Source organism: Drosophila sulfurigaster, chromosome 3 (assembly GCF_023558435.1).
Source record: "Drosophila sulfurigaster albostrigata strain 15112-1811.04 chromosome 3, ASM2355843v2, whole genome shotgun sequence".
Classification (NCBI taxonomy): domain Eukaryota; kingdom Metazoa; phylum Arthropoda; class Insecta; order Diptera; family Drosophilidae; genus Drosophila; species Drosophila sulfurigaster.
This window is the reverse complement of record NC_084883.1, coordinates 55,683,389-55,700,140: the sequence shown is the minus strand read 5'-3', so window position 1 is coordinate 55,700,140 and position 16,752 is coordinate 55,683,389. Positions and strand designations below refer to the sequence as shown.

Genomic DNA, 16,752 nt, shown 5'->3' with positions numbered 1-16,752 from the left:
TGTTTTTTTTTTTTGTTTGCACATACATTTAATACATGTATTTTAGTTGAATCTTATGAAGTTTTCTTTGATTATGCTTGTTGTTCTTCCGTTTAAAACTGATGCACACACACTTACTGTTAGTTAAGAGTTATGGATTTTAACCATTTGTATTGGAGTTTGTTAGGAACCTGAACGTGGCTCGTCATTTGTATTACGTAAAGCACACATTTAAAATAATAATCGTGTTTTGGTTGCTCGTTCTAATAATTGTATAAACTTATTTATCGGTTAGCAAGTTTCGGCGGTAAACGGTTGCTTTTGTCTCTTGTTTTTGGCTTACAATTAAAACATAGAAGAACGTAAAACGTTCAGCATTAACGGTTCTGTTCGCATTCGGTATTTGGTATGCATTTAAAATCGGAACTTGGAACAAACCTCTTGTTTACAATTAATGCTCATTTCTCATTGGTGTGTGTTTCGTGTGTGTGTAAAGTTTGTATAAATGCCCTGCTTAGGTAGGTGTTTAATAATATGTATGTATGTATGTTACAAACCATGAATAATCAAAAATAGTTATCTCATAGTTTATAGTTGTTGTTGTTGTTGTTGCTCGTATATAGCATTCATATGTTTGTTGTATATATATGTATAAGTATCGTAGGAGGGCTCATTGTAGGTTCATTTGTTGCATTCTTGTAACCAGCATATATGTACATACATATGTATAGTTTAACAATTAATTCTATATTCATAACGTTCTGTCTTTGTTTTTCCATTTTGGCCTATATTATTCTGTTTCTGTTTCTGTTTTATTCGGGTTTCTTGTTGTTTTTTAAATGCCTTTGGTCTCTTGGTTTGGCCAACTTGCATTTCATTTCATGTATAGTTGTATTTGAACTTTTTAGCTCGTGTAATATTTGTTTATTTATTGAATTTTTGTATCTAGCACTCGGTACATTTATCATGCGTAATCTGTTTTGATTTTAAGTTCGAATTCGTAATTTGCTATTTTTAGGAAATTATCATAGGTACACACATGTATCATCATTATAGTAGATTCGCTTCAGGCTACGCTTAGTACATCAAATAGTTGTCTATGCTATTATTATAATATTCACTTAATTAAGTGTCTGTCACTTTAGACTGGAAGAGAGCAGTTTGAAGATAGTGTCTTGAAAATAAGTGTCAGTAAAGAGAACTCAAAAATGTGCTCGGAAAGTGAAATGAGTTGCAGCTTTCGATCAAAAGTCAGGGTATCACATATCAAAACCTTTTTTTATTACCAATATTTAGCTTCAGAGAGCTTGAACTAGACTTCGATGTTGCAGGGTTGCGACTAGTTGTCGATGTGTAGCTTCAACTGAATAATAAATTTGTATATAGACAAATGTTGATAGCAAAAGTTGGTGCCAAGTTTACCCAAAAAATAGTTGTCTTACATGCTAGGTATATGCGTATATATGTATGTGTACTTATGTATATACATATATATATAATGTGTATATAGTATACATATGTAATACTATTTATGTTAATCAAATTGTAGCGCATCGTTTTGTGTAAATATTAAAAATATTTGTATTTTTCTATGTAATTTGACTTGGATTTTGTTGATGTGCAATTTATTAGTTATAGTTCTATATGTTTTTTGCGCCACACATTTATAAATTGTTCTCAGATGCCTTGCGAAAGGTATATAAAAAAGTCGTTCTACTACTGTAAACTACAGTTAAGAATTACAGTTAACAATTAACGAACCTTACTAGCCACATTATCATCATCATATACTCATATTCATATATAACATACGTTTGTCATAGAGACCATTGTATATAGTACAAAATTTACAATCGAAGCTACCAAACTTCTGTTTCAAATCGGAAAATTATTTTTTATCTTATAGGGAATTTAAACAATTTTGTTTTTGTTTTTTTGTTTTTATAGAAGCCTCGAGTTAAGTGCGTAAAAAGCAAAACAGCTGAAGGCTTAAGGCTGTGCACAGTGTATGCGCATGTGTGTGTTTAAGATGTATTGTGTTTGTCTTTGTGTTTGTGTGTGCAAGCGTGTGTTGAATAAATTTATATAAAATCTGTGCTCAGAAAATAGTTACAAATATTTTTTAGATTTAGTTACACTGTCCTTTGGGCGTGATATAGTACTTATAATCTTTGTATACTTGTGTCTATGTCAGAAATATATATGTGTGTGTATGTAAAGGTTTTTTTTATAAGAAGCTCGGAATTACGCATATTTTGATTGTTTTAAGGATTCATTCATTTCGCTGATATTTCATGAAAAAATTTCAATAGCTTGATGTCTTTTAATGTTGCTGATCTTCCTTTATCGTTTGTAGCTTAAATTGACTTAAAAAATGTTGTGTATATTTTTATTTTTATTTAAAAACACTTGCAAAAGACTAAACGCATTTTTGAACTGTTTTAAATTGGTATTTTCATTGCATGAGCAAATCTTTTTAATGTAGGAGTAGTCGTACTTATTTATATAATTCAAACAAAATGAAAACTGAATTTGTTTTTCTAGATATCAGACAAATTTCGCGCTCAAGCTCAAATATTAATGGAATTCTAAAAAATGTATGCCTCCAATTGTTTCCATATTTTGTGTACTAAAATGGCAGACTGTAAATTTGAAAAGACCTTTGCAAGCATTTATTGTCCTTCGATTAACCGAAGATGAATACAAATCCCGTGTGTTTCAATATTATTCATGTTTGTTTTAGTAAAAGTCTTCAAAATGCAGCTGGGTGCTAGAAATGTTCGTAGTTGTTGGTGTAGAGCTACAAGTTATATATGTATATATTTGATTTTACGATTAGTTAATTTAATTATTTGATATTTGTATGCTTAATTGTGGCAATTTCAGCAATGTCTACGCTACTACTTAGATAGTCCCTAATGTGTGTGTTTGAGTTTGTCAAGTAATCGTAATTTAACATAACATTTTCTCATATTTTCTTCATTGTAATTTCTTTCGTTTTTGTAGAACATTTGAGCTTTGAATTCGGTTTAAATTCGATTCGATTCGATGTCGATATCGAAATCGATTCGGCCCATAAAATGCTCCATAACTTGCTAGTTTATGCACCATTTGAATTTCAATTTGCAAACATTTACAAACAGAGAAGGACACAAGGTGGAGGATTAGGACTAAGGTAGGAGGTAAGGGGATTTCTTTAGACAACTACTATTAAATGATAGTAGTAATTATATTAATAATAACAGAGTGTTTTTGTTTTTCAAATACTTTATACACTTTTTTCGTCGTTTGAGTCCATTGCAATTTGATTGCATATTAGAGAGAGGTGCGTTTTTCAAACGCTTCAAACGCTTCAAACGCTGCTCACCTGGAATTAAAATCAATTGATGAAACGGGCCTTCTGTTTGCGCACAAAGTCCTGCGCCTGTTTGTCATTGATGCGCAGCTCGAGGATTTGCAAAATTGGATTGCCTGCAACCAAAGTCAATATTGAGGCAACGTGCTGTAGAGAGGGTGATAACTGTGCACTCACATTTATCCTTTTGCTGCATCAAGGGCAGCTCAATCTGCTTGAGCCCATGAAAGTTATCCACACTGGTGCTGTAGTCGGCGACGCCTGGAATATTGCCCAGTGCCAAATAGGCCTCGCCACCGAAATCATTCGCTGTGAGCACATCGTGGTCCATTACAGTGAAGCAAATCATGGCGCCATCGCTGAGGCACTGCTCCAGCGTCACAGAGAACTCGAAGCATTCATCGAAAATAGGATTTAGCGTGCGCTGCATCAAAAACGAAATACCGTTGAAATTAAATAAATAACTTTTAGTCCGCATTGAATGCACAAAAACAATTACAATTTTAGGCAAAGAATAAATACTACAATGAGGATTTTTAGTCAATCTACAATCTTAAAAAGAAAGATAGCTCTATCTTACCCTATGGGGTAATGGGTATAAGAAGTATAAAATGGGAATAAAAATAAAATTACATTTACCTTATGCACATTGGTCTGCTGTTCCATGCAGTGCACAAAGATGCGACGCGGTAGCAGCTCGATAACTACAAAAGGATCACTGAAACCATTCGGATCAAGTGGCACCACATCCCTCGCATGCAGCACCTCGACGCACAACGAGTCGTGATTGAAGTAGGCGCGCACAGCCAAAGAACCATAGGGCCCTGGACTAACAGCTATCAGCTGCTCGCGCAAACGATTTAAGTAGAACATGTCAATCAAGCGATCTGTATCGGTTTTGTGGAACTGCAGACGTTGCTCAATTCGCCAAAAGTCCTCAGTATGCAGACACTCTAGAAGCAATCCTTGGCCCTCGGCATGAAAGAAGTCAACAAGAAGTTGCAGTGCTTCATACAGACGTTTGTGAAAATGCGTCGGTTTGTCCGTCTCATCGCCCGTCTCCATTTGCCGTGACATTTCTCCCAGTACAGTCTTCCAGATGAATCGCAGTGAACGATTAAAGTTCTTAGTGAGCAAAGCGCTATTCAGAGCAGCCAGATGGCAATCAAGATACTCGAGCAGTGGAACAATCGCCTGATTAGCAGGCAATGAGTCCGGTGACCAGGCCAAATGGAACACTGCCTTCTGTAGGGACATCTGCATGAGTGGCGCCAGCTTGGACAGAATGCGTTCGCAGCGATTCTCCATGTGGGTTAAACTCGATTCCAGTAGATTGTCAGCCGACTCCTCCAACGGTTGTTCATCGGAGCGAAACTCGGCAAGTGTGCGACGCACATACTCCACATTATTAACCGTCACACACATATCGTCGGAGCATCGGAACGGACCCTGCTGCTCATAGTAACCGCTGTCCGCCAGTGTTGTATGAATGAGATCACAATAGTGCATGGCCGCCGAGCAGACGACATCGATAAGCTGCGACTCAAGCATTATGGCGGTATCTTCATCGGGCCAGTTGATCACTTTCCAGAACTCCTTGATGTTGAGTAGCGTGCTGGCCGTGTCCACCGAGGAGCTACTGTACCTCACAATACGCTCACCCTCGCAAATAGCATCCATGCGAATGGCGGCACGAATGCGCTGCAACGCCTTAGCTTTGCTGATCATCATCCATCGTTCAAAGGTCGGTATAAACCATTCGTGGCTGTTGCTCAACGCCAACGGCTTCTCCGGCGGCTGTGGCTGAGCGGAGAGGTGACGTTTCAGCTGGCAGAATTCTTGCAATGCCAGAAACAACTCGAATGGCTTCGTGTCCACCGGCTCCGCTTCCCCCTCGAGTACAGCATACTGCGAGAGATTCATCCGCACGCCGGGCACTTGGCCAGCAGCCATGCGTGTGTATACCTCTTCTCCAACCATGGCGTCATACTGCTTGTAGATGATACTGAAGTACTGAATGCCATTCGTGCTGCAAGCAACAAAACAGAATATTAAATACACTAAACGAAATTCGAAGTACTCAAACGGGAATACGGTGAATACGAAATATCCTATTGCAATGGGATAACAAGAAAGAAAACTGCATTCTGAGCATCCTCGACTGTGAGATACTAAATAAACATAAACATTGCAAAACATATCGAATTCTCTGCTTCTCAGAAGTGTGCTTCAAGCAGCCGAAATCTAATTTAACTTGAACAATTTAAATAAAATTAGAAGTAGTTGCTCCATCGCTATAAAACTAGGAAATTATAAACATATTTCACCAGCATTCAATTGTATTACTGACTTAGTACGAGTACACCCTGTTAGTCTAAGGGTGTCGGGTACTTATAAGCACAGAACAGATGTTTCGGCTTTACAGCATTGCAGGCTTTGTTGTCGTTGCAAGCTGCTTAACTGCAACTTGCAGTGGGCAATGAGAAGTGAGATGAGGCAAGAAGCTTTCTCAAAACTGAAAATCGATTGCGAAATGAAAGCTGCAAGTTTCACGGTTCATTTAAAATTAGCTGTAGCCTTCGCTTTTCTCTTCAACGATACTTTCCTGCATCACTTTCTCATCACTTAAATGTGGCTCCATTGAGCTGTCTTTCCAAAAGTTGCTCCATCGATTCATCGAAGGAAAACGTGAGCACATTTTTATGACAGCGCAATTAATTTGAGTCTTAGGTCCGTAAGCCACTTGATGTCCTCATTATGAACCCTTAATGACCACGTTAACTGCCAAATATGCGACTGATTAGATGACTTGCATTAAACTGACCAGTGTTGGGCAACACGCGAGCAAATTCAACATGAACGAATAACTATTCCTGTATAAAATTATTTGTTCTGATTTACTATCTCTTTCACTCTCAAATTTTTATTGTAAATTCAATTCAAGTGCTTTGAAATCTGTTTACCTAATCAAATAACTCAATAAAATACTAGATTTTCAAAGATTCTCTCGAATTTATAGTTTACGTACTGTGCATTCAATAATAATAACACAAACGCTGCAGTTTCTACGTGTAACATACACTGCCAGTAGCTCCCCTGAATTTCTGCTTAGCAATTGATATAAAGAAATCAAAGTTCGGAGATTGGATTTTAGTTTTAGTCACAAATCAGATAAGAGGAAATCAAATCGGTTACTTGGCACTCATTAAGAAGCTTTTAAACAACTAACAAGTAACCAACTGATTAGTGGCCAATTCACTAGCAACAGCAATTGCAACGGCAGGGGCAACATCGCAGTTTAAGCCGGAGTAGCATTTCGGCTGCCATTCAATTGGGTCAACACTGAAGTACTTACAATACACTCGCACACACACGCATACATGTATAGTGAGGGTTGTGGGTCAAATTCGATGCTCGCTGTTTGTTCTGTTAAACTGTTTGTGAATTTTATTTGAACGAACAACGGGCAGCAACCTTGAAGCGTGTTTTATATGGGACACGTGCCGCACATAGAGAAATAAGGTATAGGGGCAAACATGGACTGGGCTGACAGTGTAATAGTTATAATCAGGGGTCGTCTACTCACTTGTCGAAGAGCGCATGATAGTAGGTCTGTCCCAGCTGGATGTCGGCGGTTAATGTTGTTACGAAATTCGATAATGGATTGGGTAAGCACTGCGATTCGCGCAGCACATTCTGTCCCCACATGATGGAGCCCTTGCGCAATGCATTGACTACCTCGCCGCGCACTCCCTTGTTAAAGGGGCAGACGGCACGAAAGGCTCGCATCGATCCCAGTAGACCCAGACATCGCAGCAGGAATTCTAAGCGAATGAGCGACGGTGGATTCAATGCTGGAAAGATATCTCGATGACGACGTATCTGATTTAACGAACGCTCCACAAAGCCATTCATTGCCTCTGCCAGCCATTGTTCAAGATCGCGTGTGAGTGCCTCTTGATTGGGCTGATTCCATTGCTTCTCCACATCACTCAGCAGGCGGTGCAGGAACTTTGGGTCCAGCGGTGTCGAGCGATTTAGTCTGGCTGCCGCCACATATCTGCAAATAGTATTATAAGCAACCACAACATTTAAATACAAGTGACTGATGAGTATGAGTCGATTGTGCGAAACCCTTAGAAAGTTATTAAGGAAAGAATTACTTAAAATAATTTGTAGCTAATATCTGTTATAGGAATACCTATGGTTTTGGGAGCCAGTTTATAATATAAGTTGGAATAAAATGTGGTTTTTCTTTAAATTATAGGTTTTTTTTTCGGACAGACAGATATGTACATAAAGAAGATGACGTTATTCGCTTATATTATTATGAATGGAGGGTCGCAATCACCTACCTCGCCATGGCACACTGCAGATCACTGAGTTCAGCCTGCACGGCCAGCTGATGGAGTATAGTAAGCGCCGGGCCGGGCAGATCACCGCACCAGGTCCACGATGGCTCATGCGTGGTCACCTCGTGCTGCATAAAAACCATTTGGAGCTGCTCGATCTTACGCAACTGCTGCTCATTATTCTCTTCTGGGGCATTGCCACGATCCTCACGCGTTGATAGCCACAGCTTGAGCCGTATGCGACCCTGCACCGTGCTGCGATGACTGCGCGCCTCCAACTTGAACCAGGCATCCAGACCTGTGGAGGGTATCTCCGAAATTGGTATATTCACAGAGCCGAGGAAATCATCTTGCGAGCCCTGACGTGCCGACTGGCAGACCTGCTTGAAAAAGCGACCCAGTCCGCGCACACCACGCACCTCGTTCAGTCGCGAGACGGCGTCCATGACGCAGCTCTCGTCATCGTGGTCCCAAATGTCCAAGTGGAAGGTGTCTGTGTTGATGTCATCGATGTCGCTAAAGAGGGCAAGGGGAATAAATGGTATATATGGTATCATTAACTGACCAGACGCCCCAGGCGAACTACTCCACGCTCCGCTCATTAATTTCTCTAATTAGCGCACGCGCTTAGAAGTATGCTACACTTTTTGCTTCTGCTTCTGTCTTGTCACTATATGATACTTGTATCCATTTGCAACTGTTGTTTGCTGTTTGCCGTGCCGTTTATTTTATAGGCTCTTCACAATTTTTATATTCGAGAGCACACACATTCGTCAACGTCGTATTTCTTCAACTGCTATCTGGTTTAGAGCTCATTTTGGTTGCTTGTTTACTGCAATTGCAACATAAATTTGATTGCGATTGAAAAATAAATTGCTTTTGTTTATTTGATGTTGCAGTTAAAATTGTTTCTCTAAGCCCGAAAGGAACGGCAAATGATTACACACAGAGATCGCTGTGCAGCAGATATAAAATATCGAACATTTGTCATGCGGCAAGACGTAAATGAAGTGTCTGTCCCAGAAGATACTTTTTTGCTGAGCTTAAGGTGCATTCTAGGCGCGTTCTAGACCAGAATTGACAAAAGTCAAACGCAATTGAATAATTTGAAGTAAATCCGCCATTGAGCAGCTATCGATTTGGCAGATAATGGATACGTGATTGAATTTAAATGTCCGCACAATTGTTCAATTGGGCGAGCAATCGCGCAACAAAGTGAAAATATAAGGGAGAAATCTTGATTTCAATGCACTTACAATTTGAATTTTTCATTCCATTTGGGGCTAAGCGTGTGCGGTTTAATGCTTGTAGCCTTGATGAGCTTCGCCGGCACTGGGCCGCCCAGCGAGTCGCGCTGCTCCCGTCGACCAGCCTCGCGCCGCTTGAAGCTCAAACGAAAGCTATGCTTACGATGCGGTGGCGAGTCCGTGGAACTGTTATCAAAGCCACCGCTCATATCAGCGGAAAGGGCGCGCGGAGTCGGCGGCAGCGGTAGCGGTGACACGGGCGGGCCGCCGTCCGGCTGTATGCCTAGCATGCAATAGGGATCCGAGAAGCCTGTCAAGAAGAGACAAAGGATGAGAATGAAACAGATAGTCGATGTGCATGCAAAAAGGATACGATGTCACATTAATGAAATTGCCAACGACATTAAATGGCAATTAATGGCAGATGCCTGCTGGCAATGAAGTTAACCAAGCAAGCCGCTGAACAGCCGAACAGACGTCAACTGGCCATACCATGTGCGCACATGGCGTATGATTAACATTTCATTTGCATAAAGTGCCGCTCAATTTTTAAGTACCTGTGATTTATACACACTCCACAGTCTCTCATGCACACACGTTACTACTGGGACATTTTGTTTATTGTTTACCACCAGAGCTTTTCAACGTTCTGTGACAAATTTAGCGACTCTTAACGCTAGATTTGGTTTCCCTTTTAGGTACACACATATTTAAGTATTGAGGTCCACAATATTTTACTTATAACAAATTTATATACATATATAAAGTAGTTTGTGCTGTCTCACTGAAATGATAACTGTATACGAAACTAAGAATATTTAAGAGCCTTTATTTTCAAACTCTCTGAAAACTAAGAATAGTTAAGAGCCTTTATTTCACAACTCTAAATGTTTTGCAATTCAATCCATTGGACCACTGTATAGTTCCCAAAATAATATGTTGTTTTTAACTTTTTTTAAATTAAATAAAAAAACAAATTAACGAAACCACTTTTACATAATTATCGACAATTAATAAGTTTTATAACTTCACCAAATGATTAGCTCAATTGAACAAACTCAGAAGAAGTAAATCGCAATAGAGCCATCTAATTATTTCTCATTCACAATGATCAAACTGGCAGACACTATACAACAAAAACAGAGCAATGATAATCGATTTATTGATTAGCCAGTATATGAATGTGATGTGTTAGTTTATGCTTGACCAAAAATTGCGATTGCTGGTGTTTCTACTGTTAATGAAAAGTGAACTTGAGTTGCAAACACAGGACAACGCCAATTGAGGTTACCCCAAGCAAAAGCGACTCTACTCATCAGCCACGTTTCATTGCCAACGAATTGTTCTTATGTTTCTGCCGTTGTTGCCCCATAGGCAGCAGCCAGCAGGCGGTTAAAGGCGAAGCAAGAGACGGCGGGCGTCAGCAGAACATTTAGCAGATGGTAGAAAGAAGTTTGTGAGTTTGCAGAACCAACCAGTGCACTGCGAGGCAGGCAGCAGCAGTGGCACTCAACGTATTCCTTACACATCCTTGAGCACATTAAAATGCGAAATTGCGTTGCCTTCAACGTTACTGGTGATGCTGCTGCTGCTCTCGAGCATAATGAACAAAATGGGAAGCATTAAATTGCAAATTTATTGAACGAGCTGCGGAACAGAGTCGATGACTTCGGCTCTCGACTTTGAGAGAAGAGTGGGAGAAGGTAGGGGTAGGTTGTTGTAAATGTGACATGGGCAGAAACCAGAAAAAGAACTGCAAAGAAAAAATGTTAAATATGCGTGCATGACACACATGCCATACACAGTTTATTGATGCCTCGTTTGGCTTTTTGATTTGCACACAAACACACACACACTCCCACGCGTACGCAAATTCAAAATGCAACAAAAACGAAAGCTACAGTTAAGTTTTGACTGTATTAGACCCGACTGATAAAATTTAATATAGCTGTTTTGCAAAACATTGGAAATTAACAAAAAGAGCAAACCTACAAATAAATTTTATATTTAGTATCTCCTTCAATCTACCAATCCAGTTCACTTACAGGCATAATCATACAGACGTGGATAAATCATATTTTTGAATTATACTGATCAAGAATATATTCATTTATATATATCTATACTTTATAGGATTAAAGGTAACTCCTTGATACATAAACTTTTGCTTTTCTTCAAAACCAATATACCCCATTTTCAACATTTTTAATTTAAAAAAATATTTACACACAACTCTTGACAGATTGCTACATTGGGCATTTAAGAAGGGGACGGAAGGAACGGGGAAGAAGTAATTGAAGTATAAGGAGATGTATAAGCTGGGGCTTCGTGTGTGTTTCTTCTTACCATTGGCATCCTTCGCCTCGAGGCCATCTGCCTCGATGACGACCACAGACAGAACGATTATCTTTGGTTTATCCTCGGCGGAGGCGTGCAGCAGGCGATAATGACGATCCGGATTGACACCAAAGGCGCGCTGGGCATGCAGATACATTTCATCCTTGTAATGCGCAAACTGCATGAAAGGAATAGACAGAGTGTCAGAGAGAGAGAGAGAGAGAGAAAGAGAGAACACATGTCAGCAAAAATTACGTATACGCTACTGTCGCGACACGCATTTAATTTAATTTCATTTAATTATTTTGTCATTTATTTGCCAACATTTTCCAACGGCAAATAAACAAAATTGTAATATCATGAGCTACAACAACAACAACAACAGAATTCAATAAATTAGCATATTTTCACAGCATAAACAACAACAATTTTCATTTTTATTGGCTTCCGCCAACGCAACAAAAATATGCTCTTGTTTGCTTTCGGCTGCTCCCGTATCCTGCGAAATATATCAAAAACTGTTTCGTTTCTTTCAGTTTTTTATTTTTTATTTGATTTTTTATACCCGATACTCATAGGGTAGAAGGGTATTATAACTTTGTGCCGGCAGGAAATGTATGTAACAGGTAGAAGGAGGCATCTCTGACCCTATAAAGTATATATATTCTTCATCAGCATCAACAACCGAGACGAACTAGGCATGTCCGTCTGTCCGTCTGTGTGTCTGTCCGTCTGTCCGTGTGAAACACTGGAAACTGGATCTCAGAGACTATAAGAGATAGAGCTATAATTTTTTTTCGACAGCATTTGTTATGTTTGCACGCAGATCAAATTTTTGCCACGCCCACTTCCGCTCCCCTACTTCCTAGGGGTGTGAGTTGCTTTGGTCGACAATCTGGTACATGTGCCGTCTAAGGTATATTTTGAATGTGGTACTATATCGATATACCAAATATACAATTTGGTATATTTTTAATATTTTTAGTATATTTAAAAAATACCACAATATTTTGTTTTTATTCAAAATGGGTAGCGGGTATCTCACAGTCGAGCACACTCGACTGTAACTTTCTTACTTGTTTTTTATATTGATTTATCTTGTCGAAATCATAAGCCATCCTCCATTCCCACTTCCGTCAATGGCCAACTGCCAACTGCCATGAACTGACTTGCCGATTTGCACACGCTTCGCAAAGCGCTTTCATCAGCTACTCCTACTCTGTTCCCTTCCCTGGTCGTGCAACTCTTGGAGTATTATTTTAATTTGATTGCTTTGACTGCAGTCGCCTAGGCAGCGTCCATCTAAATTATTAAGAGTCTTACTTTGCCAGCTGCTACTTCGCCCGCTTTTCGGCATTCGGCATTTGCCCAACCCACATTTGTTTGGATTTTTTGTTCTCTTTATATTTGAGAGTTTTACAGCTGAGCACATATCCTCTACAAATACGTGTCTTTTGCATTTAAAATCTTATTAGTTTTCAAAATCAATAGCTCAATATTCAATTAACTGACTTGCAAAGCAGATCGAGTATGCTGTATTAAATCCAAACACCTGGCACAATTAGCTTTCATAAATTATATTCGTCTCGGGGTTCTTTTTGTAATAATAATATTGTTTCCTAATGATAACTATAAGAGTATAAGTCCAGTATTTTTGATGTATGTTTAGTCGAGTTGAACGCATTTAGATGTCCATTAGTTTCTATTAAAAACATTAACCCAGTTGCAACTGCTTCGCATTTATTTCTAATTATTTTCTATTAAAAGGAAGCAAGAAAAAGCTTAGTAAGAAGGGCAAAAGGACGAAGACGAAGCATTTCTGAGCCGCCTGCTGAGCCGTTCCGGGACGGAATAAATAACTTTAGTGACTCGACTTTCTTGACTAGGGCCAAAAGCCCCGCGAGACTTGACCAGCTTCAACTCAATCACAGCAGGACTAACGTTATTTTGCCGCCGTTTCTGGCGTCTCTATTGAAACTTTTATTATGCTCGTCGACTCGAACCTTTCCTTTCCTTTCCTTTGCGCAAGTTTCTCAATCTCACCCCTTCGCCTCATTGAAATCACTCATGCCATGTACAGTCAGCTTAAGTTTCATTAGTTGTGCAATTTTCTTACTGTTAAATTAAAAACGATAATTGAAAAATAAAACTCAGTAAGAGGAGCGAGGAATTAAAATCAAAATCAACAAGTAAGTTTGTTGCAAATTATAGCTTTTTCTCTTATAGTCTCTGAGATCTATGTAGGTGTTTATATGGACAGATAGACAGACGAACATGGCTATGTCGATTCGGTTTTTGACGTTGATAAAGAATATATACAATATACTTTATAAGGTTGGATATGCTTCCTTCTGCCTGTCACATACATTTCCTGCCGTCACAATATTATAATACCCTTCTATCCCGTGGATAGCGAATATAAAAAGCTCAAGAAACATTTTTGTAATTGCATTTTCTGGCCACACGAAATCCAAAGATATATTTCTTTCTCCTACTCCATCTGCTTGCTTCGATAGTCTTGAGTTTTATCTTGGCCTTAATCCATTTGCGGCTTGAGTAGTTTAGTTATGTGAAGCAACCGGTATTAATCATTTAAATTGCAGAACATTTTGGAGGATAAACGCATGTAATTAACTGGTCCTTTCAATCATCTATCATCTCGGGTTCTTCCCTCAGGCAGCTACACACATATAAAGCGCCCACACACTCGCACAACAAATATGCTCGTTAATTTTCTGCTAAAATACAGTTTGTATAATTTCCAACTATTTTGCATAAGTTGAGTGAGTTGGACGCAACCTTAATTAAAGATTCATATGATTTTCAGCCCTCAGCACGTGCTACCAACCTAACCGCACTCCCCTGCTCCCACTCCTTTCCCATATTGATTTCCATGTAAATTCTATTGCGAGTCCGTCTTACCTGTCCTCCTGGCGCAGGAGCGCCTACCGTATTGGCAATGGTGTGCAACACCTCAATGTAGAGCTTCTCCTTTTCGTCCTGGCGGTCAATGGACTCCTCGGGCGCTGGTGGATCACGTTCATTTTCAGGATTAGCCTCTGCACGTGATTCGGCCGCACGCGTTGCCGACATGCGACGATTTTCACGTTTCCAGCCCAACGATGTAAAGTTCTCAAAATACGAGCCATCCGTTTCCTGGACCCTTCATAAAGCAAAAATAGAGAAAATGATATATATTCGCATGTGGAAAAAGAGTGTGAGTGCATTGCACTTCATTTGATGAAGAACCATTTTTTTTAGAAGGGGTTATCAACTCTACAAGCTTCCTCTCTAATTGGCACTGTCAATATGATTTTGCATAAGTATTAAGTGTTCGCATTCTCATTTCACATTTCACTTTTCGCATTTTTGCCTCTCGCATTTCCATTTCCATTCGGCTATGTCAAACCTTTTTCAACATTGATGAGGGTCGGCTTTTAACGTAGCCATATGGCTTGTTCGCCTGTCGCCTGTCTTGTGACGCTAATTGTATACAAATATACATATTTAGAACCAAGTTTTATTGAAAACTCTCCTGCTATCTGTGTGTGACTCGATTAAATTTGATATTAATCATACGCCCTGAAAGTCTTGTTTGTTTGTTTGCTTTGCCGAAGGACAGAACAGTTTGGCAAATCTGATGATGTTGTGCCTAATCATTTGATTTGAATGGTACACACGCATACACACATAAAAGCTCTCAGTAACAGAATCTCAAATGTTATCTTTAGAAAAGGCGAAAAAACTTTTCACACTCAGCACAAAAATGGTCAGCTGCTAAGCGGCTTAAGTCTCGGTCGCTATAACGTTATGAGTTTTTTAATGTTTATGACGGGGCTAGCATAATAATAAAAATGAAAACCAGAATTAAGGCTACAGTCGAGTGTGTTCGACTGTGAGATCCCCGATACCCATTTTGAAAAAAGGGCGGTACCAGATAGGTATATTGATACAAAAGTCTTTCTTTAATCATTTTTGCAATTTTTGTCTGATCGCAACCAAATTTTCAGCTATCAAAAAGTCTATAGTTATAATTGTATGTACTCTAGCTCAAAATTACGCTTGTTATTCGATGTTTATCGATTTGTGGGAGGGGAAGAGGCGTAACACATATTTGAAACAAAATTAATCAAGGTGTTCATACGGATGGCTATTTCTTCTTGGCTATTAGCCTTGTTGAAGAATATATATTTTATACTTTTTTGGGTCGAAAATGCCTTCTTATGCCTGTTACATAAATTTCCTGAAGACAAAAAGTTATAATACCCTTCTTCCCTATGCGTAACGGGTATAAAAAGGAAAAACAGTTTTGTACTTTGCTTTTGCTTTGCAGCCTGGCTCAAATGTATCCAACACTTTGCTGTTGACACTTTTTTTGAGTGTCGTGCACACTGCATTGTTTGCAACTTGGCCAAAAGTTGGCATTTATCATACTCTCTGGCAAGGAGTAGTATGCAACGGGTAATTCGACTTCATCAACAGACAGTCTCAAGTTCAAGAGTCCTAGCTGTAATGGGGTATCTCCTAGTCGATCACTATCATAACACGTATTTAGTTGTTTTGTAAAAATTTAATTTTCAACTTTTTGCTTTGTGATTTGGTTGTTGTTTTGTCGCTTACTCAATTTCAGCTAAAAATTTCTTAACGATTCTCATTTGAGTTTTCTCTTTTCAGTTTCGGTTTGTCTGTTGTCTGATTCTACTGCTACCCACAAAACTTTTATCTGCCAACTTTTTTGACGCTGTTATTATTTATTTATTTTGTATTTATCTTGTCGCAATATTCAAGTGTAGGTAAACAGAACCTGCCACTCCGGCACTCGAGTCACTGAGTTTGAACTTTTCCTTTAGTTTGCCAATTATTCGTTATTTTTTCCACATTTAATTTTGTATTTCTCCGTCTGGCCGTCTCTTTGGCTCTGGTACTGAAATCTTTTGCTTTTGTTGAGTTGTGTGGCAAATAAATTGCCAACTAATACAAGTTTGGCATTTCTCTTTGTTGGCTTTTGTTTTCATTCCAGTATTAAATTAATCGCCACATTTCCATTTATTTATGTTGATGTCATAATGAATTTTTCATTCCACACTTTCTGTGTTATTTAATGCCTGCGGTTTTGGCAGTTGCAACTTTCTCACTAATTAATTGAATATTATATGCTGCTTCATCGACAAGGTAGTAACTACAATACGTTAACCACGCCTTCTCAACATTAAAAACATGAAAACTCATATCCGCAAAGTACGATAGAGGATGATCAAAATTATTATATGATAGCATAAGTATATATGTATGTGTTTTACTTGCCAGATTGTCCCGCAACTTTACCAACATATCATTTTTTTATTAGTTTGATGAAGACTAACTTACTAAGGTACCGTTCATTTACGTAAAAGCCAGACACTTTATTTAACTAATAGTTGCTAAAAAATAGATATTTGCAAAAGAAGTTTCATTTGGGAATTTAATGAGATACGGGGTGCGG

General features: G+C 38.9%; 1 protein-coding gene across 3 annotated transcripts in view; it reads right to left on the bottom strand.

The window, feature by feature from the left end:
• Positions 1-16,752, bottom strand: part of LOC133846295 (BAI1-associated protein 3) — a 72,209-nt gene that overhangs the window by 13,256 nt on the left and 42,201 nt on the right. For all 3 annotated transcript variants that reach the window (XM_062281164.1, XM_062281162.1, XM_062281163.1), the window contains 8 exons: positions 14,193-14,433; positions 11,280-11,448; positions 8,943-9,243; positions 7,690-8,202; positions 6,921-7,394; positions 3,974-5,363; positions 3,512-3,758; positions 3,347-3,450 (listed from right to left, as the gene is read on the bottom strand). In XM_062281164.1, the coding sequence (XP_062137148.1) occupies positions 3,359-3,450; positions 3,512-3,758; positions 3,974-5,363; positions 6,921-7,394; positions 7,690-8,202; positions 8,943-9,243; positions 11,280-11,448; positions 14,193-14,433 (3,427 nt within the window). In that variant the 3' untranslated portion in view covers positions 3,347-3,358. The remainder of the gene's footprint in view (positions 1-3,346; positions 3,451-3,511; positions 3,759-3,973; positions 5,364-6,920; positions 7,395-7,689; positions 8,203-8,942; positions 9,244-11,279; positions 11,449-14,192; positions 14,434-16,752) is intronic.